General features: G+C 54.9%; 2 protein-coding genes across 2 annotated transcripts; one reads left to right on the top strand and one right to left on the bottom strand.

Moving 5' to 3' along the window:
* The first annotated feature begins 873 nt into the window (after positions 1-873).
* Tmem179 (transmembrane protein 179) lies at positions 874-11,970 on the top strand. Its single transcript, XM_032908534.1, has 4 exons — positions 874-1,328; positions 7,620-7,757; positions 8,943-9,021; positions 10,212-11,970. The coding sequence occupies exons 1-4, from the start codon at positions 1,024-1,026 to the stop codon at positions 10,389-10,391; spliced, it is 702 nt and encodes a 233-aa protein (XP_032764425.1). The 5' UTR covers positions 874-1,023; the 3' UTR covers positions 10,392-11,970.
* A 2,044-nt stretch (positions 11,971-14,014) lies between these two features.
* On the bottom strand, positions 14,015-21,123 carry C7H14orf180 (chromosome 7 C14orf180 homolog). Its single transcript, XM_032908914.1, has 5 exons — positions 20,832-21,123; positions 16,777-16,905; positions 14,945-15,074; positions 14,569-14,604; positions 14,015-14,243 (listed from the first exon to the last, which is right to left on the bottom strand). Exons 2-5 carry the CDS (start codon positions 16,885-16,887, stop codon positions 14,029-14,031), a joined length of 492 nt encoding a protein of 163 aa, XP_032764805.1. The 5' UTR covers positions 16,888-16,905; positions 20,832-21,123; the 3' UTR covers positions 14,015-14,028.
* Positions 21,124-23,110: the final 1,987 nt, after the last annotated feature.

The following is a 23,110-nucleotide window of genomic DNA, read 5'->3' as shown; positions in this document are numbered from 1 at the left end:
GTGGTGTGAAGCATTTTTTTTTTTTATAAATTGTGTGTGCTTATGTGCAAGATATCTGGATAGGTAGACATCAGATTGTCACAAGTGGTGATGATGTGACAGGGTGAAGGGAAGAGGAAGAATCTTGGAGTCTTTGCATTACACATATTCCTCATTGCAATTGAAAAAAAAAAAAACCAAGCGCACATTGCTTCGGCAAAAAAACAAAAGGAATTTTTAGTGCCTGCAAGGAAAAAAAAAAGCTGATGTAATCTATATCCAGAAGGAAAGCTCTAGGGCTCGCTCATTCTGGGAATTGGACTAACAGTTACTTGGTGTTAAGAGAAACTCGAAAAGTCATTAATTCTATTAATTAATGCACTAGCAGCTCCATCACAGCAAAGAGGTCTTAATGAGGTGCCCAGGGCAGCCATTATTTATCTTACAAACACAGACTGGAGGGCTCCACTGTGGGGTTGAGGGCACGGTTCTCGGAGCACAGACAGATCACAAGTCGGCTCCACCTAGGACTACTTAAACCCTTCCTCCTTTCTATCCTCACGCCTACTGACTTGACTCTCTGCCTCCCTCCTCCATTCACTTTGAATACAAAGGCCTTGGCAAAGGAGTCTGAACCGCAGATTGGTTTTCATCCTTTTCCTCCTTAGCCTTTAGCTGCTGGTACCCTTACTGACAGAGTCAGGTCTCCCCAAGCTGACTTAGTAATGCTCACGCCCCTGCCAGGTCCCCAAGGCACCTCTCCATCAACGTAGTCTGGCCTTATCCAGTGTAGTGCTCAGTTGGTCTACCGACCCTGCAGCGGCGGGTGCTGTCCGCGGTGCTGACCGCAGGCGCGCCCCACGCTCGGCCGGTGCGCACGCGTCTGCGCGCAACGCGAGAGACCCGCGGGCGCCGTCACTGCGCAGCCTCCCACGCTGCTCGGGCCAGGCCTGCGCGGCGCCGGAGACTCGCGGCCCGGCTCCTGGAGTGGTCGCATCTCCGACCGGTGGCCTTCTCGGCGGCTCCTCTCATCCTGGCACCACCATGGCGCTCAACAATTTCCTCTTCGCGCAGTGCGTCTGCTACTTTCTGGCCTTCTTGTTCAGCTTCGTGGTGGTGGTGCCATTGTCCGAGAATGGCCACGACTTTCGTGGTCGCTGCCTACTCTTTACCGAGGGTATGTGGCTGAGTGCCAACCTGACGATGCAGGGGCGGGAGCGCTTCACGGTGCAGGAGTGGGGCCCACCGGCTGCCTGCCGCTTCAGCCTGCTCGCTAGCCTCCTGTCACTGCTGCTGGCCGCTGCGCACGCATGGCGCACACTCTTCTTCCTCTGCAAGGGACACGAGGGGTAAGTTTAGGCCTTTCAACAGCCCAGCGCAGACAGAATCAACACTCACACGGTTCCTGGCACCCATCAGGCCCTCCTCTCTGGGGGCCATGAGTCCCTCCACCTCTCCTGCTGCAGAGGCCTGCACGTGTCAACACTCTCAGCCTCATCACTTCCAAGCAGCTGGCCCTTTGTTTACACACAGGCCCAGGGCTATGAGGCTGTCTGTCCGACCCACATGACCTCTTTCTGTTACCAGAGTGAACATCACTCCAGGTTCCCAGCCCTGACCCCTTGGAGCACAGATGTTGCACTGTCATGGCTGTATGCCTGGGCTCTCCAGCTCAGCTAGGCCATACTCCTTGGGACCTGGGACCATTTGCAGCCCTGCACCCCTTTCCTGTGGGTAGAGGAAGGGACTACACTTGGGAAAGAGTGGGCAGTTTTCTATTCTTGCTGCCCCTCTTGGGAAAATATGGCAGAGGATGTCTGGAGCGCTCCTTAAGCTCTCCCCTGACACTCAGGCCTTGGCTGGAGGCAGGCCTTGGCTGGAGGCATGGAGGTGTGTGTGTGTGTGTGTGTGTGTGTGTGTGTGTGTGTGTGTGTGTGTGTGTGTGTGTCTGTTTCTCTCTGTGTGTCTGTATGTATGTGCATGTACTGTGTATCTGTCTCTGTGTGTGTATGTGTCTGTTTCTGTGTGTGTCTGTCTCTGTGTGTCTGTGTCTCTCTCTGTGTCTGTGTGTCTTTATGTGTGTGTGTACTGTCTGTCTGTCTGCCTGCCTGTCTGTCTCTTTCTCTCTCTTTCTCTGTGTGTGTGTTTGTGTGTCTACTTTGCGTTCTCTGTACTTTGTCACTTGGCTGAAGCCAGTGGAATGTGGACACCTGGTGTCCTTAGCCAGCAACAACCTAGAGCCCATCCTCTCCCTGGCTGAGGCTTCCTGGGTCCTGGAGTGACAGTGCTCCTGCAATGGAGAAGGAATTCCCATATCTAGTGCTCCCCAACCTATCTTCTACCCCATCCATGTTTTTAGTAGCTCCTCACCCCTTGCAAGGAGGTGGGTAATGAACAAGGGTCTCTGAGAATGCAAGGGTGCAGGAGGGGACTCTTGCTAGTACCACAGGTGAGGGACTTGAAACAGTTAACGTTCTCACCATGCTAGAGGCCCAGAGGCCAGAATCAAAATGTCCTTAGAGTTAGAACTAGAGAAGGTCTTTCTTACACTTCTATTCCTGCCGACCTCAGACTCCTGTGTATTCCAGTCTCTGCCTCTATCCTTGAATAGCCTCCTGCCAGTTTCTGACCCTGCTTTTCCTGAGAGATCAGACAACCATGTTCACAGGTAGCAAGGTTAGAACTTGGATATGGCTCTGAAGAGATACAGTTCAACTCACTGTGGTAAGGTTCCGATGGGAGTCTATTGGAAGCCAGGGATGATCCTCAGAGCCTCCGGGTGATGTGGACCAAACTCTTGGCTGAGAGGATGAAGTTCTTTCTAGAGTGAGTCCATGTCAGCAGTAGGACAGAGCCTTCTCCCTCTTCAGGAGCCTTCCTGGACCCCCTGTCTTTGGTTGTGCAGATGAATTTGAGAGCTCTTGTCCCTAAAGCGGGAGTCATCTCACTGAGTGCAGATTGGGGCAGGAGGGAGCACCCTGAGACAGGCGACATGGCAGTGGTCAGTGGGAAGATAGCCTGATTTGACTCCTCTGGCTTCCTGGACTTTCCTGCAAGAGAGGTAGCCTCATGGTAGACATGGTCTAGCTAGGTAGACCCAAGGACAGCTCTCTGTGTATGGTCTGTCTATGGGGCCACCAGAGGCTGGGGCACCAGACGGGGACATGAAGAGCCCCTGAGCTTACAGGTGGGAATCTTGCTTACACAGGGTAGACTGTTAGGCTGCAGATCCAGGCCATACCAGCATCGAGAGGCCTGGAGTTTCCAGCTACCAGGGCTCCTTTGATGTGCTTGCCCTTCTGAGAAATGATTCAGGCTGACTGACGTATATACATATATAGGGCATGTCTGCTGTGGTAAACAGGCTCCGGCTGCCAAACATAGAGGTGCAGAGGGTAAGATGGCCTCCATCACATACTCAGCCAAAGCCCGTGGCAGGATTTAACAGACTGTAGGTGACTTGACACATTGTAATACTTGGAGGAAATCTAGCATGGTCTGGAGTCCACACTAGAGGCCAGGTCTGGCACCCTGTCTTGTGGAACGACTGGGCTCTCTTATCCCATGTTTCCTTTCTTGGTGCTCCCCTGTTTCTAACTACGCATGACCTCTGCTCAGGCTTCTAGAAACACATGGCTATGTTTAGCCTTGTCTTTTCCAGGGACATAGACGGTCCTGCTTGGCTACCAGGCAAGGGCCGTGTGACTGCCTGGCCGCTGTCCTTCACCCTGACCCCTGTATGATCCAGGTGGCAGTCAGCCAACTGTGCTGCCAGTGCTTACCAGAGCCCATGCTGTGGGACTGGGGCACAGCTCTGCTGAGCCACCCCTGGCTGTGACACCCATCACGCCCAGGGGCATGAGGCCAGTGCAGGCACACCTGAGTCTCTGTCCGCAGGCCAAGCATGGAGCCTGGAGTGCAGGAGTCACCACACAATGACGAGGGACAGAAAAGTGTCTGGACCGTGAGGTTTGCAATTTTGTGGCTGCACAGCTGGCCCTATTCTGACTTTTCACTCATGGCTAAGAGTTGAGTCAGCTCTTCAGTTCCCCCTGGGATGGTTGGGTCTGCAGAGGCCAGCAACCAGTAAGATGCCCTTATGGAAAAGAGTGATTTCAGCACAATTACCAGTCAGACGGCAGAGGCCAAGTGAGCAAGTGTCTGGCCATCAGAGGGAATCTCAAAGGGGCAGGGCAGGGATTTATAGTGAGCTCAAGGGCCTGCAGGGCCACTGGATATCCACCCTGTGGAGGATACCAGACTTGCTAGTCCTGGGACTTACAGGGCTTATCTGGTTATGTTACAGGCATTCCCTGATTGTAAGATTAGGTGCCAACCCCAGAGGTCTCTGAGGTGGCTTCCAGTCAGTTGTGGGGCAGAGTGCTACCCTGTAGCCTCTCACGGACCTAGTGGTTAGTGCTGAACCCACCGGCCGTATACTGTGGCAGAGGAACCATCCCTTCCACATACAGGGCCTGTCTGCCATGCTAAGCCGGCTCTGGCCGCTGAGGCATCAAGGTGCAGAGAGGCAGAGTCCAGGACAACATTGTAGAAGGGGCTGTATCATTTCAGTGAATGATCCCTGACACCTCTAGTTTCCGGGACATTCTTCAGGGGGGATGAGAGGGCCCGGGTGAGCCCTGTGCCTAAGGCTTCACCCAAGAGCAGCTCTCTGGGCTGGGGTTGGTTGTGAGCATCTGTGAGAGGGACTGACTGAATAGTGAGCGCTGGTTAGCATAACCCATCTGCCTGCTCACACCTGTCGCTCAGCCTTCAAATTGCTCCCAGGGCTTCCCAGGATAGCTGTCGCCATGGAGACAGCACATCCAAGGCTGGGCACCCTGAGATGCAAGGAGAGGAAGATGGGTTAACCCTGTGTGTGCTGCGCCTTTCCACTCACTCTTCTGTGTCAGCCTGTCCTTGGAATGTGTGTTCAGGGACAGGGGAGGGTGGCATTCCAAACCCAGGAAACAGGACCCAGGTGTGGCTCTGGGCACAAGTTCTTCAAGGGTCTGGAGGGCCCGGCATATTACATTAAAAACCAAAACCAGAACAAAAAAAAAATCAGACAAATAAACAAATAAAAAAAAAATCCAACCAACCAAAGGAAACACAGGAAAACAAAACAAAACACAATAATAAATCAAGAACTGGAGACTTCTGCCTGGTGGTGACCCAGGTTAGTGGACTTTCAGCTAGGACCAGAGTTCCCTTGTATCTCAGATCTGCTGCATCAGCCTCACTTCAGGGCGTGGGCTACAAGGACTCCCTCCTCTGAAGGGATTCTGGCCAGATGCTGCAAAGTGTTTCTGCCCCACACTACCTATCCAGAGATCTCAGAACACTGCCCTGCCACCTTCAGAGAAGGACAGGATATGATGCTGGGTTGTGGCAGGTCTCACTTTGCTGTCTGCACTGTGGCCAGTGGTGGGAGGCAACTGCAGGAGGCTGTCCATCAGAGGGAGGGACAGATGTCCCCTAAAAGGGGCTCTGTCCCAAATCTTCAGTTCTCAGCTGTCCCATGAGATAGAATTCTATACCCGGAGAGTCCTGTGCTCTTGCCTCTGCCCACGGGAACTTGGTTGTGGCTGCCCTTGATCACCCTCTTTTCCGTGGTGGGGACAACATAGCTGGAATGGGCTCTGGGTGACCATATGTCAACTTTGTACCTGTTTACAGCTGCAGGTGAGCTCAATGAGGGGCTGGGAGGCAAGCAGGTCCTTCTCAGCCCAGGTCTCTCCTGCAACAGTATGGGGTGGTCGGCGAGCATTCCAGGATACATGGGCTCCATGTTCACTAGCCGTCACTGACCTGAGTTGTCCCTGCTTTCTCAGTGATCCATGGGAGGGTCTCTTAGAACTCAACTCAGGGAGAAAGCGAGGCTCAGATGGGCAGGTTTCATTCACAGAATTTAGCTCATCCATCATGAAGGGAAGCAAAGGCTGGAGCATGGAGGCAGAGACTGCGGCAAAGGCCATGGAGGAATGCCACTTACTGGCTTCTCCCCAGGGTCTGCTCAGTCTGCTGTTTTATATAACCCAGGATCACCTGCCCAGGGGCAGCACTGTCCAGAGCAGGCTGGGCTCCCCATATCAATCCTTGATCAACAAAATGTCCCACAGTCATCACAGGACCACAGTGTCTTTGTCACCACTCCTGGCCAGGGGACCTAGGGATCCTGTGGGGGAGGATCAGAAGGGACATGCTAGTCTGAGACAGTCCTCAGGAGACTGGGGATATCTCTTTTCCATTTCCCTGTCCCTACCTGAAGCAAAGTGGGTCCTTGCCCTTGTCCATGCTGGAGGAGGACGGCGTCATCTCCCTGCCCCGGTCCACATAAGAGCTGAGGATATCAGGTCCTGCTCCGGTCCCTGGGTCACCCTCAGGGTAAGGACAGAGGGGAGCTAAAAGGAAAACCAGTGAAGGTGCTGGGTGGGCAGGGCCAGGACTGCCGTGAGTGCCATGTGGGGCCAGAGACAGGCTCAGGGTAAGTGGGAGGTGCACATAGCTGCTCACAGGCAGGGGAAGCATCCCAAGGCCCCTTCCCTGGGTTGTGTAGCTTCATTAGGGTACCACTCCTTGACTGCCCTTCATGCTGTGACTACCCATGTCAGCCAATGGTCACCCGAGGCTCTGCGGCTTCACAGGCATCCCTGTGTGATCCCAGGAGAGATGGGTATCGCTTGTGGCGGGTTGGGCAGAGGTGACCGGAGTTACCCTTATCTTATTCACCGTGAGCGTCAGGGTTACACTGTTCCTATGCCTTGTGTTCAGCTCAGGGCTGCCATGGGACCAAGAAGGCTTGGGGAATGAACGCATAGGTGAACAAGCCCACCGGCAGCGCAGGTGGCTTTTAGGTCACAGCACCCACTGTTTTGTGGTTGCTTGTTTGTTTTTAAGACCTCTCTGTCAGTTGCTCACCCTGAATCCACTTTTGTCACTACGTCAAGTATCTGAGCACAGTTGGCCTGGCCCTGGTGTTCAATCACCACAGGCTAGAGGTGGTCAGGGTCCTTAACTGGTTGCTCTGCACTCTGCTAAGGACCTCCTGCTGTTTGGTGACTCTGTGAGGTCTCCTACATACCCTCTTTCTCTGGGTAGGGAAGTGGGGCTGGGTTGATCTGTGACCTGGAGTCAGGCAGCCGAGGGTAAGGGAGAGGGGTCTCCTTTTGATTGTACCCTTCTCTACATGGGCTTAGAGGACCTGGTGCTCACACCGTGGAGTTTGGAGTTTCGGCCTGTGTATTTGAGGGACCCAGATCCTAGCTGTGACATAGAGTGACTAAGATAGTAGGTGGTCTTAGGAGAGTGTATAGTGGTCTTACTGTGAACGCTGGCTCCTAGGCTTTTGGACTCATGATCTTGGGTTCTTGACTTGGCCCTGATTCCCCACTACATCATGGTGGCAAGTTCCCAACTCCCAGTCTATGAGAGAGCAGGATGGGCTGCTCAGCGTTGGAACGTTTGCAGGGACGGCAGCAGAGGAGACAGAAGCAGCCCTTTGAGCCCCATTCAGTCCCATCAGGGCCCTAGGTGCTCACCAGAAAACCTGGTCATCTCCCATCCCTGTTTCAAGGGGAGCTGTTTGGGGCCGAACTTTGGATGTCTCCCTCAGCGTCCATCTCTTGACTCCACTGCAGCTCCTTCTTCTACGCCTTCCTGAACCTCCTGGTCAGTGCCTTTGTGGTCTTCCTAGTCTTCATTGCCAGCACCATCGTGAGTGTGGGCTTCACCATGTGGTGTGACACCATCACTGAGAAGGGCTCTGCACCTCACAGGTATGCCTTGTCCCTGCTTCTTCTGCTACCTACAAGACCCTCCCCTTACCTGGGTCCCCAGATGTTTTTCTTCCTGAATCCCATTCCGAATCTTAGGCTTTGTGCACCCGTGCCCCACCCCCAACCCCCCATTCCCACCCCGAACCCCATTGCCCCACCCCCAATCCCGTGCCCCACCCCCCAACCCCGGTGCCCCACCCACGCCTGTGCCCCACCCCACGCCAGTTGCCTTGTCCTTAAGACCCGCCCACTCAACGTCAGGCACCTCATTGGTCTAGTAGCTCTACAGCATCACATATGGAAGGTCCCTGCGGGTCAAGAGGAGCCAGGTGGGACTGTGCAATTGACTGCCTGGCTCACTAGCTGGCTGCAGCTCCCTCTGAAGCTAACTCCACTGTATAGCACTGAAATTAGTTTGTGGTTGGTGAGTGGAGACTTATGCAGGGACATTTTGCAGTGTGCCTCAGGGGCATCGCGGCCATCTCGGACTGGGAACTGAAGGACTGACTAAACAGAGCAGAGTGCCAGACAGACAGTGACAAGATGGCTGAGGCTCACCCTTGTGCTCAGGGCCAGTTGCAAAGGTCTGCAGCTCCTCTTCTTTGAAGCCTGTCTTGCTCCACCCAGTGAGGGGGCAAAGCTGACCCCCAGTGGAGCTCTTAGAGGCATCTGTCCTTTTGAGGACTGCCCCTCTGTCTTAGGGTTATGATCGCTGTAATGAAACATCATGACCAAAGCAGCTTGGGGAGGAAAAGGTTTATTCAGCTTACACTTCAATATCACAGTTCACCACCATAGAAAGTCAAGACGCGAACTCAAGCAGGGCAGGAACCTGGAGGCAGGACCTGACGCAGAGGCCCCTTGAAGGGATGCTGCTTGTTGGCTTGCTCCTGGTGATCTGCGGAGCCTGCTTTGGGTGGCCCCGCCCACAATGGGCTGGGCTATTTCCCACCAATCATTAATTAAGAAAATGTCTTACAGACTTGTCTGCAGCCTGGTCTTACGGGAGCATTTTCTCAATTGGGGTTGTCTCCTCTCATGACTTTAGCTTGTATCAGGTTGATCTAAGACACCACTCACTGTTTAGGGGAATCCCCAGCCAGATGCTCTGCTGACTTTTGATTCAGGGGCTCTGGGGCTCAGGGGCTCGCAAGTCACTAGCCACTTGGCTCCATGCTATTTTAGCTGCGAGGAGTTCCAGGAAACGGACTTGGAGCTGAACGTGGACAACTCTGCCTTCTACCATCAGTTTGCAATTGCCCAGGTAGGCGTGGTCTCGGGCGCGTGGGCGTGGTCTCGGGCAAGTAGGCGGGGTCTGTCTCGGGCAGGAAGAGAATGGCTGTACTGGGGATTGGGATGAGACTTGACAGATAGAACAGACTCCGGATCCCAAGGAAACAGACTCAGATATGGTGGGGCCATGCAGGCTATAGGAGCAGAGAAGAAATCCTAGGGCAGGTGGGAGAGTGGGGTCTCTGAGCAGGACTTGTATGGGCGGGGATTAGGGGAGGCAGGGGATAAGAGAAGGCACAGGCAGACCTGAGGAGTGAACTCAGGAGCTAGAGAATGCAAAGTTCTGGGTGGCTGGGTCTACCCTAGGGAGATCCCAGCCTCAGGTTGCTCTACCTTGCATGTGAATTTGGGGACCTCTAGGACCCTGGGAAAGCTTTATGATTTTCCTATCCCCTGACTTTTCATTTGTGCCCCAAGCAGAGGTGGTGCAGGGTAGGGGCACGTAGGCATGACATGGACACCTGTCCCTTCCCATACTGCCTGTGGCTTTCACCCTCCACAACGCCCTTCCATGCTCCATGCTGGCTTCTGGAGGCTCTGGTTTGTGGAAAGCTAGGCTGAGATGACTCTTGTCAGCTAACGCCCTTGGAAGTCCAAAAGTTCTTTGCAGAGATGAGCTGAAACGGTCAAAGAGACCTTCACGCCAAGTTTAGCTTAAGATGCTTTAGGACTAATTTGGACTAATTAGACAGAGGCATGCGCAGTCTGAGGACCAGCACGCTCAAATGAGAATTGGTTTGATGCAGCGCAGACCCAGAGTTGATTACATTGTTTCTCCTTCAGCTGTTTGGAAACAGCAGATAAAGGTCAATTTCTTCCCCTGACTAGAGGGGCTCCCTGATCTATAGGCATTCCTTAGAGCCCAGGGTCATGGTGGGAGGAGAGCTCAGCCCAGTTACTGCTCCTCCTCCAGGAACCTCACCAGTTCAGGTGAGAATGGCCGAGTACCCCAAGCCTCTGCACAAAGCTGGGTTCTTGTGGGTGTAGGACGTAACCATTACCACAGGAAATGAGTCAAATGTGGGTGTGCACGGGCTCCCAGGTCCCTGCCTCCTCCCACCTTAGTGTTCCCTTCCCTGCAGAGGTAGAGCGAGGAGGTGGATACTGAGCACACTGGGCAATGAGCCCCGCCCCCCTGACGCTGCTCTGTCTTCCATGCAGTTTGGACTGTGGGCCTCCTGGCTGGCCTGGCTGGCGATCACCACTCTGGCTTTCCTGAAGGTTTATCACAACTACCGCCAGGAGGACCTGTTGGACAGCCTGGTTCACGAGAAGGAGCTTCTGTTGGCCAGACCAGCCTCCCGCACCTCCTTCCAGGGGGAGAAGAGTGCTGTCATCTAGGCTGACCCCCTTTCCTGAGGCCTGCATGAGGGGGGCCTGGGACCCCCAACCCTCCCCCAGGCTGGCCAACACGGCTCTGCATGTGTCTCTTGGCCCCACCCACCGTGAGCAGAGGACCTGTGTTTCCCTGGAGATCCTGACAGCGATGGGGGCAGAGACCCAGAGACTTGGGAGTGGCTTCTGGCTTCTAGTTCTGGCCTTGGTTAGCGTGATGCGTACTCCTTCTCTTGTGTGATCGTTCGTCCATATATGTGCATGTATGTGAGCATGTGTGTGGATGGCAGTGTGACTGCAGAACAGAGGTGACAATGTCAGGTTGGCACCACCACAGGCTCCAGCACACCCAAGTCCCTGCCCCTCCCCTAGGGGCTGTCTTCCCATCCTACGGCATTCAGCCAAGGTCCCCAGAAGGCAGCAGGTGGGTGATCCTGGTAGGAATGTAGGACCCTGGACTGGGCTCCTCTCCCTGCTCTGAGAGGACATGTGGGGCTGCTTGGCTGTAGTGGGAGAGTTCCACCCTCCTCCCTTGGAGGCTTTCTAGGCATGGTTGTCTGTATTGGAAAGGTAAGGCCCCATGGCAGAAGAGGCCCAGCCCGTCTGCATCTCAGTGAGTGCATTCAGTGTTCCTGGCCCTAGCCTGAGGTTGTACTCCAATGCTGTCTCCTATTTCCAAGCAAGGTGATCCTGACCTGTGTCCAAGTCCACTTTCTACCAGTGGCTGGTGTGTTTTCAGAGGGAAGACGCTAACTTCCAGGTTCACTGTGAGGAGCGTGTGTGTGTGTGTGTGTGTGTGTGTGTGTGTGTGTGTGTGTTGGGGGGTTGGTTGGGCCCTAAAAATTAAAGCAGGCAAAGATGGTCAGCGTGCAAGGGGCACCTATCTGGGGAGGCCAGGGTCAGGCTGACTGACACTCCAGGCTTCTCTGAGGGCTGACTGAACTCCCAGCAGAGGATCTGGGTGCTGGAGGAGGGTTTTGAGGTCTCCAAACTGACCTGGTCTCTTCTCCAGATGCCCAGACAAGCCCTAATCTATGGGACATTGGGACACTGTCTAGACTTGAGACTCCTCCTTTGTCTCCCCAGGATTGGCACCTACTAAGGTTGTAGCCATCTAGGACCCGAAGGAACGGGAGGCTAGATGGGGCCTCTGGGACCTAGACTCTGCCTCAGGCGTGGGTCTGCCTTTGCCCCTGCCTCTCATGGATTCTGGAGAGTTAGTCTGGGATCTGGTCCGGTCTGGAGACCTTCGGTCACCTAGACTTGTCCCCGAGATGTTGATGTTCCAGGGTCTCCTGGGGAAGGGTCTCTGGCCTAGGAGTATTGGCAGGACCTGTTGGCCGTAACCATGGGCAGGGATGTGTGTCCAAGAGAGGTTTCATGGGATGGATGGCAAGAGGCAGGCAGGAGCTGCAGAGCCGTCCCCAGGTGGCCTGCAAGACGCCTCTGCTGCTTTGCAGCTTGCTACAGGGAAGCCCTGGTTTCAGTCTTCCTGGTGAGGCTGACAGTGATGAGCCCTATACCTCCATGTGTCTCATCCTCAAGTCAAACTAAAATAAAGACGGAACATCTGAGATGCTGTGTGGACGAGGTGTCTGTCTTTGTTATCTAGTCAGTCTGCTCCAGGCCCCCACCTCCGGTCCCCACCCCCTACCCACTGGCTTTCAGGCTTTGGCTGTTTGTTTAGGATTTAAACAGTCTGTTTGATTCCAGGGCTCCCGGGGTGGTCCTTCATGCCTGTGCATTGTAAGGAGTTTGACTCTTGCGGCTGCCCCCCTCCACAGTTCCTACACACCCCCACCCCAGGCATAAGGATGGGGTTTGGTGACACCTCTGGGGCACGTGTATCTCTGTGTGTGTCTTTGAACATTTATTCTAAGACAAAACAAGGCTGGGGACGTAGCCGTGGCAGACTCTGCCTAGCTGTGCTGTGTTCGCACTGTAAGAATGAAGCAAAGCAAAGGGGAACCCAAAACTAGCTGGGTCAGTCTTGTGGCCCCTACAGAGCGACCGGGGCACACCTTTTCTGTGGCCTTTGCAGCAAATGCTTGCTATGGAAGTGGGAAGCCCTGGCTCTCCATTGTAAAACATGGGGTGACCAGTCCCCCTCCTGAAGGGCATCCACCCTCAGAAGCAGGGAAGGAAGAGTGGTCTGGAGGTCTGTCTGTTTCCGTATCTGGAATACAAGCCAATAAGGAGCCTGTCCTTGACCAGGGCAGGATGAGTGGGGCAGGTCCTGGGGTAGCTGGATTGGTTCAGGAAACAGCAACCATGATGATGGCCAATCCCTATGCGTGGCTTTCCAGGCTGGTCCGTTTTAGACCACATCTGGAAGCAGGGTTTCTCTCTCCACTGGGCTCTCCCCTACTGTGCCTCCATATTTTGTAGCTGGAGACCACTGTATGGGACACTGAAGTCTAGAGACGGGCAGGTTGCACCTCAGTGATCTGGGAATCTTGGCATGTCTTGTTGGGGAGGATGTGATCCTAGAGACATGGTGGGTCCCCCAACTCCTTGTGAATCAAAGCTGCAAGGGACCTGTGGGCTGTGGGGTGGGTGGGTGGGTGGAGGGGTAGGGGTATGCTCTGGTAGCTAGATTAACGTACTTGGACCTGGAGGGATTCCTCAACAAGTGTCTCACTCCGCTCATCTTGTAATAACCGTGAGGTTGAAGAGGCCGCGGGTATTTTAATATGGGGTCTCTGTCTGCCCACTTAAGTAGAGGGGCACCTTAGGAGGACAACCCCAAGTCTCACCATGGCTCCCAAACCTTGCATTTGTTTGTTCCAGGGTAGTGCAGGGTCCCCCTGGTGGATCCTCCTGGTGTCTGACTGGGCCTCCTTGCTGTGCTCAGGGCTCCCCCTCCAGGCAGGTCTAGGATGTCCCGAAGCTGTTGCCCTGTGCCTGCTTCCCTTTGCCTGTGTTGACAGAGGAAGACGCACAGGTCCCGCAGCTGGTGGGCGGGCCTGACGGCTTTGGGCTTGTGTGTGGCCCTGGAAGTAGGACCTTGGTGCCACACTTCTGTTATGAGAGCAACTGTGTTCAGGGCTGGACTCTGTTCCCACACCACAGTGACCCCTGACGGATCTTGGCCTGAAGTTGAGGATTCAGAGCTGGGCTCAGAGAATAGGACCACGATTCTCCCAGGCTCCAGGAACTGCAGAGGGAGGCTCCTGAGGCCCTGTCTCCTGAAGGTCGGGGCTTGCCTTCCCAGACGCGCCTCAGAGGCAGGGAATGCTCACCCTCAAAGAGCTATGCACGGTGACATCCAGGCTGTGGCTCCCAAGACAGAGGACTGGGCAGGAGCATAGGAATCCTCAGTTATGATGGTTGAATTCTTTCTCCGATTCAGTCTTAAAATCCCAAGATCCCAGCCTGTGCTGACCAGACAGGAGCTGCCCAAAGCACCAAGCCAGAGTGTTCTCCTCTTTTTCCCCACTTAAACCTTTACAGCCGCCCCTTGGAGTTCCTGGGTTTGTCAGGCTAGCAGAGCTCTGTCCTGGGGTTAGCCTTAGTGCCTGGGCGCCCCCACCATGCACGATCCCCCGCAAACCACTCCAGGCCCCCAACAGCATCAACCTCCAGTGTTCTCTCCAGAGGTGGAATCACCATTCAGCACGTGCCAGAGCTGCAGGAGGCAGTGTCAACAGGCAAGGACCGCACGCCACAGGTGCGAGGTCAGGACGAGGAGCTGAGCCCAGAGGTCCTCCAGGGCTCCTGTGACACGTTTGGCCCGGCCACAGTACAGGCCCAGCACCACTCCAAGCAGAACACACAGAATCAGCCACAGGAACAAGGAGCCACCGCAGAATGCTGGCTGGAGCGGAGAGCCGCCGTGAGGAGCTGCACGGCGGGGGACTGTAGGAGGGCGACAGGTCAGTCCAGCAGCCCCCCCCCACACTGAGGCCCTGCAAAGTGCACCCTCTGTGGTGGGGCTGATGTGGAGGGGGGCTTGAGTTGTCTGGCTGTAGATGGTCAACTTGTAGTTGGCCCACATGTGAGGAACCCGGAGCATGGCCCCGTAGGGATGGGATCACTTCTAGGGCAATCAGGGGAGCCTGAGTCAGGGTCTAGGGAGGCTGGGATGCGGGGACAGGGGTGTGCTAAGGCTGGGTCTGGGTCTGCCTTGTGGAGTGGAGGCCCAGGACCTATCGACCGACGGGGGCTCCTCCTCAGAACTCACCCTTGATGGCAGCTGTCCTGTCCTTGCGGGCAATGTCTGGGGAAGGAGATCACAAATGGTTTAGTCAGGAAATGAGCTCTCTCACACCACCATGCAAAGGTACCAAGACAAGCCTTGCTGGTCTGACTGGGAAATGAGATCCCAGAACCTGGCCTCTCCCTAGAGGGCAGTGATGGAGAGGCCACAACCATAGTCTCCTCTGTTGGCTGCTGTCCCACTGACCGTGGCCCAACCCCATGAACCCATCTGCAGGTGTACTGGGGCTCTGTCTGGGAAGACAGAATAAGGAGTAGATGGCCCCGGATTATGCCATAGTTACAAGGGCATCTGCCCACCTGCCCTGCCCAGACCCACCAAACCCCCTCGCCCCTCTTACAGTGGACAGCCACCTCCAGGGGCTCTCGGAACCGCACGTGCCTTTGATTTCTCTGTGGCTCACCCCCAGGGCACCCACATTCTTGCCGTCTGGGTCTTAGGATAGAGGGAGGACACTTCCTGTCGCCATCCTAGGGTGGGGATGGGGAATAGATGGCTGTGAGCCCTTCCTGCTCGAGACTGGCATCCTGGACTGCGGTGTCTGCAGGCTCCTCTGGGCTTCATGCAGGGGACCTGCTGCAGAGGAGCAGAGAGGAGCACGGAGACCTCAGGAGCAGTCATCGACCTCTCAAGTCCTACACTGCTGCTCCATGGACTGAAGCCTGCACCAGGAATGACCTTAGTACCTAGGAGACCCATGCTGTGTCACAGGCTCTGTCCCCCTGTCAGTCCTGGGGCTTCTGAGGGAAGTTCTCCACACGCAGAGGGATGATGACAGCCAAAGATAACCCCAGCAACTCAAGACAGCCTATACACAACCACACCGACCGACCCCTGGGAATACAGTTCAGAGGCCACAGGGCCCAGTGGCCAGGGAACATGGACGGCAAGGACTGGGTATAGAGCTCCACAATGTGCTTGGCTGGAGACACACTTGGCCTCTGACACAGTCCCTTGGGCAGGGGTTGCCAGGCAGCGTAGACCTGGCCTTGCAGCCTCAGCAGAGAGGAAATGTACCTCTCTGCTCCCCTCAACTTCTCTACATTAGCTCAGATGCCTGGCTACTGTTCAGACCCCAGTAGGGGTTTGTGATGGGGAACCTGGGACTTAGGGAAGGGTCCTCGGTGTAGGGATAGAAGTGTGTCGATTTCCTCCAATGGGGCCCTGGGCCAAGCTATCCCAGAGCTGGTCGATGGCTACAGTCAACCTGCAAGTTAGAGCCTATCCTGTGTGAATCTCCCCTCCCTTCACTGAGGTCGCACTTCAGGGTGACCGGCAGGTGGAGGAAGGCGGTGCTCACACGCTACATGCCCAAGGGGGTACCTTCCTACCCAGCTCATCACCCTGAGGCATCAGCTTCTGTGAACCTCAAGGTCTTCATCTCCAACTTGGGACAGCGGGCTGTTGGTGGGGACAAAGCACAGGGAGGAAGCCAGGGCCATTTTAAGTTGCCTCTGGCGGGGCACCGGACTGTGCAGAGCTTGATGAGAAGCCCCGGGGATCTGCCCTGCTCCACCCATGGCTGCATGTGCTAGGGTTAGCCTGGTATATCATTGCCTCGTCCTTGGCTTGCTTAGGGTCAACAGAGCATCGGTGTCATAGGTCTGGGCTCCCTCCTATTTGGAGCCCCTCTCTTGCTCCTTGAATCTCTCCCCTGTCCTGTCTTCTTGCTTACTCCTGGACTGAGCTGTTTCCAGCCTCCACCGCTGTGTCTGCATCTTTCTCATTATTGACATCTCATTCCTAAGCTACCATCTCCATAGTTACCCATGACTCTGCCCCCACCCCCTTTCTACCCAGTATCCTCCGCTGTCCCTCCAACTTCTTCAGTCTGATTGTCATATCTCTGTCCTTCCATACTGTGGCTGGCCTGGTGCAGAACAGAGCCTGGCTCCATACTTCTGTCATCCTCCCGTTACCTTGGCTGTGTTATGCCACACCCTGTGCTTTGGCAAGACCAAACCCTTCAAAATGGGGCCACTTCCCTGCCTTGCAACGAGCCCCAGGCCATATCTCGGAGCTCCAGGGACAAGGGATAGGGGACAGGGGATAACTTAAGAACAAGGACAGGGATCCTGTCTGTCCTTCTGGCCCCTGCCTCTCTCCCCACTCCCAGAAGCAGCCCACGTCTTCAAAGCTACAACTGCCAGCCAACTGGCCATGTGGCCTTACCCTCTCGGTCCTGGGAGGCTGTGAGCCCCACGTGGTCCCCTCATTCTCTCTGGTTGGATGGCGTGTCCGTGGGTGGGGATTAGGGCGAGAGACTGGAGCTGCAGACCTCATTTACTGGGACATGGTCCTCTGATAAGAAAGGCGTTATTTATTGGGCAAGCCAATCACGCAGAGATAAAGATAAAAGGATGAGAAAATTCCTCCCCGGAAGCCAGGCTGGCTTCCTTAGCCTGCATCTTTCTCCCAGACCTGTAGACACCAGCCTCTCTTTGTAGGCTCACAGTGCAGATAAATCCCGTACCCTGCCATCTCCAAAGCTTGCTGTCAGCAATTTCCTCCGCAGGCGTCGTCTTCATAATCACCACCTTTGATGGCTGTGTAATATTCCTTTGGGCTGGTGCTCTGAGATTTACAGCCGCCCACCCACTCTCGTGGGCTACTCAGGAAGGTTGCAGTTTATTGCGGGAGTTTGTAGCGCTCTGAGATTGCTGATAAGGCTGCGGCAAACACTTCTGTCAGTATGATAAGCCCTCACAGCCGAGACACGGGCAGCCGATGACGGCAGGGGCTTTTCTGGAAGGTGTGTTGCCTCTAGTTGGCCTTTGTGTTGGGAAGGACGGGGCACGGTATAGCCCAATCCATTTGTCTCTGTCCTCTGTCTTTCCCTCTGTATCTCTGGTCCTATCTGACTCTGACCACCTCTGCGTAGGTGCATAACTCTCGGCCTCTGTCTCTCTGCCAGTCTCCCTGTCTGGATCTCCCTCTCTCTACACCTCCATCTCCGAATCCATCTCTCTCCCCTCTTACAGCTCCCATTTGGGTGAAGTGGTGTCTCCTTTGCCTGCAGAGCAATGGCTCTTTCCCTCCTCCACTCCCCACAGCAGCCCAGCTTCAGCCATGCCTTCTGGGCCCTCCTGTACTGTTCTGGGTGCAGACCCTGCTTGGAGTCTGGGCATGGGAGCCAGGTATGAGACCACCATCCTCCTTCAATGTACAGACATAGAGGTCAGAGGGAAAGTAGGTATCCTCCAGGGCTGCTGGCAGGGTGGTCCCCGTCCTTCCCAAGCTGGAAAGGACACTACGGGGCAAATGTCTTCCTTCTCTCACACCCAGATTCTCTCAGGTCTTTGGCCTGGAGCTCTTAGTGGGCATCACTATCCCCTTGAAATGGGGCTAAATGCTAGTTTCAAGGGACATGGCTCTGCCTCCCACAGACTTTCCACAGGCTTTACCCTTGAAGACTGAGAGGAGACCAGAGTAAGGCGCTTGCCCCTACCCTAAGGAGGACTCCCCCAAAATGACTGCTTTGAAGGTTAATCCAGTGGCCTCTATACTGTCTTCCACAGAGGATAACAGAACGGCCAGTCTTCTGCTCAGCGGGCGTAAATACAGCAGGTGGCTGAGGCCCTGTTAACAATGTCTGCCCGGATGCATTTGCACATCTCAATTACTTCAGAAGGGAGCACCAGGTTTTATTGCAGTAGGGTAGAGAAGGGGCAGGCTACACGGAGCAGAAAGAGAAGGAAGTAGAAGGGAGGGGTGGCTCCTCCCGTATTTGCTGCTAGCTCTCACTCTTGGGCCTCTGTGGCCAGGGTCTGCTGAGGGATTGTAAGACAGTATGTGAGTGCTTTTTTTTTTCTTTTTTTTTTTTTAACAGTTTTTAAACTTTCTTTATTTTATGTGTGTGAGTTTTTGCCTGCATGCATGTATGCGTACCGTGTGCATGCAGGTTGCCTACTGAGATCAGAAAAGGGAATCAGATCCTATGAATGGCGGTGAGCCACCACACGGGTGCTAGGAACTAACATGTCTGTAAGAGCAACAAGTCTCTTAACTACTGAGTCTTTCTAGACCTGTGTGTGTGTGTTTGTACATACATAACAGTGTGTGTGTGTGTGTGTGTATGCACATCTGAGTGAGTGTACATACATGGGATTGTATGACATATGAGAGGACACATGTTTGTATGAGCATGTATCATATGAGTATGGACCTGTGAAGAGCCCATGTGTGCATGTAAATGTAACTGTGTGGCTTGTGTCTGCTAGCATGTGAGAAAGTACATATGCGTGTGAGCTGTGTATGTACAGGTAGGTATGTTTGTACAAACATGGATGTTCCTGAACCGTGTGTGTGTATATTTACCTATGGTGTGTGTGTGTGTGAATGTGCGTGGTGTGTGTGAATGTGTGTGTGGTATGTGTATATGGTATACATGTGTAAATGTGAGGTATATATGTGTGAATGTGAGTGTGAGTGTGTGTATGTGAGTGTGTGTATGTGAGTACGAGTGTGTGTATGTGTGAGTGTGTATGTGTAATGTGGTGTGTATGAATGTTTGGCGTGTATGTGTGATGTGAATGTGTGTGTGAGTGTATTGTGAGTGTGTGTGGTATGTGCATATGTGAATGTGCAAGTGTAAATGTATGAACATTTGGTGTGTGTGTGTGGTATGTGTATATGGTATACATGTGTAAATGTGTAGTGTGTATGTGTGTGTGAGTGTGAGTCTGTGTGTGTGTGAGTGTGAGCGTGTGTATGTGAGTGTGTATGTGAATGTGAGTGTGTGTATGTGAGTGTGTGTATGTGTGATGTGGTGTGTATGTATGTGTTATGTGAATGTGTGTATGAGTGTATTGTGAGTGTGTGTGAGTATGTGCGTATGTGAATGTGCAAGTGCAAGTGTGTGTAGTGTGTATGTGTGTGAGTGTGAGTCTGTGGGGTGTGTGTGTGTGTGTGTGTGTGTGTGTGTGTGTAGGTGTGTGTGTTGTATCTGTCTTGGATCCTTATTTCTGTGACCTCATCAAGTAGAGTGAGGTCTCTGGCTTTTATACTCCCATCAAGCGTCCAGAGAGATGCATCTGTGGCTCACGTAGTGGACACAGACAAGCCTCCTGGTGTCCCCTCCTGCTAGCCCCAGAGCAGAGGCCTTGGCCCCAATAGGGGCCCCCAGCAGGGGCTGTAACTTGAGTGTGCATTTGCTCAGAGGCTGGCTCGTGACAGATGAGTGATAAGGGGTGGAAAATAGTTCCAGGAGCCTGGGGCCTGTGGAGTGTCATGGCTACCCCATGCTGGTTAGGGAGGGGCTGGCCTCTAGGGCTGTGCCCTTCACTCAGGGAAACAACCCAGCAGCTGTCCTCACTTGGTGTCAAGGCCCAGTTCCTCTAGTCCAGGAGCAAGCAAGGGGGCTCTGGGCTCCGGGAATCCAGACCCAGGCAAAGAATACCACCAGCCAGGTGTCAGAGCCAAGCTTGGATGTTGCACTCCTTAGTCCAGACAGGTGAGCATGGTGCATGCGGACAGCTGGGGCACACGCTGCCAGAGAGAGAGGGATCTGTCCGGAAGTCAACGCTGGCAGCCTGAACCGGGGGCTCCAGAGCTCTTTTTTTTTTTTTTTTAATTTTTTTTTTATTAGATCCCAAATCTCACCAAAGCCCCAGCCGGGAGATCCTCTGGAGTCTAGCTTCTATACTGCCTGGCAGGATCTGTCCAAAGCCCCTCTCCCTGATTCTTGAAGTTTCTGGGAGTCAACAGTGACCCCCCTGCCACATCCTACTCACTAGGCTGGCTATACCTTTGAGCCTGCCAATTCCCTCCTCACGCACCTCCACGGTCTGTGATGTGTCTTGGGAAGTCTGAGGAAGGGCAGTGTGCCAAGGGCAACAGCTGGCACATAAGTAATTTCAGCCCTGCCAGCCCTGCCAGCCCCACCCAGGTAGGGTCCTTCCTCAGCTCTGGCCAGTGGCTGGCACTGCGCCATGGCTGCCCCCTCTACACTCCCTCCACTTGTTCCATGCTGGGGACCTGGAGGGACAGGGTGTCTCCACCTCTGATCAGTACTGGATTTCTTGGCTGTCTTGCTGCAAAACCACCTCTTCTGGAGACACCCTGGACGCACTGAAGGTGGCCCCGGGTGCTGGAAGCCAGAGCCTCTGTGAGGCTTCCCTTACATGCACATGGGTCCATGCACATGAACACACACGCTCACGCTCACACATGCTCACACACCAAGACCAGCCCCACCTGGCTCCTGTGTCCTGCGAGTGCTCGCCCACCTGCCTTGTCTTGCGATCTGCCGCCTCTTAGAGCCCCACACGGGGCAGGAACCCGAGCTGTTGAGCACAGAGCAGCTGAGAAGTTTCCATTACAGAGACGTGGGGGCAGTGGCCTCAGCAGCCTTGAAGGCTTGCAGCCTGTTGGCCTTTAGTCAGCTGGATCTATAGGGGCTGCTGGGCACACGGCCCAGTAGCCCCCATAGAGTTGAGTCTAGACCCAGACCCCTCAGCAGCTTCACCACAGGCCTCCAAGGGGTGCAGAGAAGGCAGAGGCTGCTGCGAGCTGTTGCTCTTCCCAGCTGGAAGGGAGACAGGAAACCGTGGACACTCCTCCCCTGTTCACCTCCCTAGGAGGCTGCCTGTAGGCCAGGAAGGCAGCGGGGTCCCTGGAAGGGCTGCTGTTCCTAATCCCATGTTCCAGCCAGGAATAGTCTGGAAGCACTCCAGATACCAAACATTCTTGACTTAGGCGAGAGGGAGTGTTCTCAGGAAGGCTCCCAACTAGGCTTTATTCACACACCCGTGGCCAGGAGCAGGAGCAGGAGCAGGAGCAGGAGCAGGAGGAGGAGCAGAAGCAGGAGGAGGAGCAGGAGCAGGAGCAGGAGGAGCAGGAGAAGGAGGAGGAGCAGGAAGAGAAGCAGGAGGAGCAGTGGCAGATGTACACAGAGAGGTGGGAAGAAGAGGCAGAGCAGGAGCAGGAGGAGAAGGAGGAGAAGGAAGAGGAGGAGCAGGAGCAGGAGCAGGAGCAGGAGGAGGAGGAGAAGGAGCAGGAGCAGCAGGAGCAGGAGGAGGAGGAGGAGGAGGAGGAGGAGGAGGAGGAGGAGGAGGAGGAGGAGGAGGAGGAGGAGGAGAGAGAGAAGCAGGAGCAGGAGGAGGAGGAGGAGGAGGAGCAGGAGCAGGAGCAGGAGCAGGAGCAGGAGCAGGAGAGAAGGAGCAGGAGCAGGAGCAGGAGCAGGAGGAGGAGCAGGAGGAGGAGGAGGAGGAGGAGGAGGAGGAGGAGGAGGAGGAGGGAGGAGGAGGAGGAGGAGGAGGAGGAGGAGGAGGAGGAGGAGGAGGAGGAGGAGGAGGAGCAGGAGGAGGAGGAGGAGGGAGGAGGAGGAGGAGGAGGAGGAGGAGGAGCAGGAGCAGGAGCAGGAGGAGGGAGCAGGAGGAGGAGCAGGAGGAGGAGCAGGAGGAGCAGGAGGAGCAGGAGCAGGCACTGGCCTCATGCCCCACCCATACCCCACCCCAGCCTTGTTCATGAGAGATGTAGGTCTGCACAGCTCAGTTGCACCTCACTCTCTTAGTGGTAGCCACACAGTGATCCTGGTGTGTTGATGAGGTTAGGGGGAGCCTCGAAGTGAAGCAGGGTTGATCTAGGCCCTGAAAGCCTTAGGTGGACAGGGTGGATCTTCCTCTAAGCAGAGCCTAGACTGAGGTGAACCCAGGAGGCTGCAAGCCACTTGTCAGCTGCCAGGTACCGGGCGGATCAGCCTAGGTCTGACTGTGGCACGCTGACTCGGCCCTGTGCTGTCCCCGGAGCAGCCCCTGGTTCTGTGCTCTGTCTGCTGCAGCATCTTCTATGTGGGCACAGGCCAGCCCTCCAGCATCTAGGTTTGAACTGGTCACTCGCCTGCTCCTCCCAAAGAAGGCCTGGCTTTGGGCAGGGCATGGACTTAGGGTTATTGTAGCCCTAGGCCAGGTGTAGCCTCTCAAAGCCTAGGGGCACCAGGTTGAAACTGAGCTTCTCCCCAACCCCCTATACACACACATGTCATTCTGGTTTTACCAGGAGCTGAGGTTTATCTGTGACCGTTCCCACTTCAGGAAGCCCCTCAGGCCTTGTGCAAGGGAATCACGGCCACCCTCGGGAGTGTCCATGGTGACTTGTGTCATCTCTGCTCAGACGGCCTTCATCCTGCTGCCCACCACTTGGCTCCTTGCCTTGCCCGCACTTGTCACTGGATATCTTGATCCTAACAGGGAAGGTCACTCAGATCGGGTCCCCAGAGCTGGTTTACTCACCTGGCAGTCTCCTGCATCCACAAAGGAGGAAGCAACCATGCTCTGCAGGACGGCTGTGGGGCACAGTCCAGCGTGGACCTGGTGGGTTCCGGTCAGCGGCGCTCAAGAGGGAGGCCCTGCACGTCACCTGTAGGTCACGCTGCTCCCCACAGAAGTCCTTCTGAAGGGGCTGCCTACCTCTATACAGGGCACAGTTGTTGCTGGTCCGTGTTGCCTGTCGGGACCCTCACGCTGAACCACAGAGTCAGACAGATAGCCAGGGCTGAGCTATGATT

This window comes from Rattus rattus, chromosome 7, assembly GCF_011064425.1.
Source record: "Rattus rattus isolate New Zealand chromosome 7, Rrattus_CSIRO_v1, whole genome shotgun sequence".
Taxonomy (NCBI): domain Eukaryota; kingdom Metazoa; phylum Chordata; class Mammalia; order Rodentia; family Muridae; genus Rattus; species Rattus rattus.
Note: the sequence above shows the minus strand (reverse complement) of the source record. Positions and strands in the feature narration are given on the sequence as shown.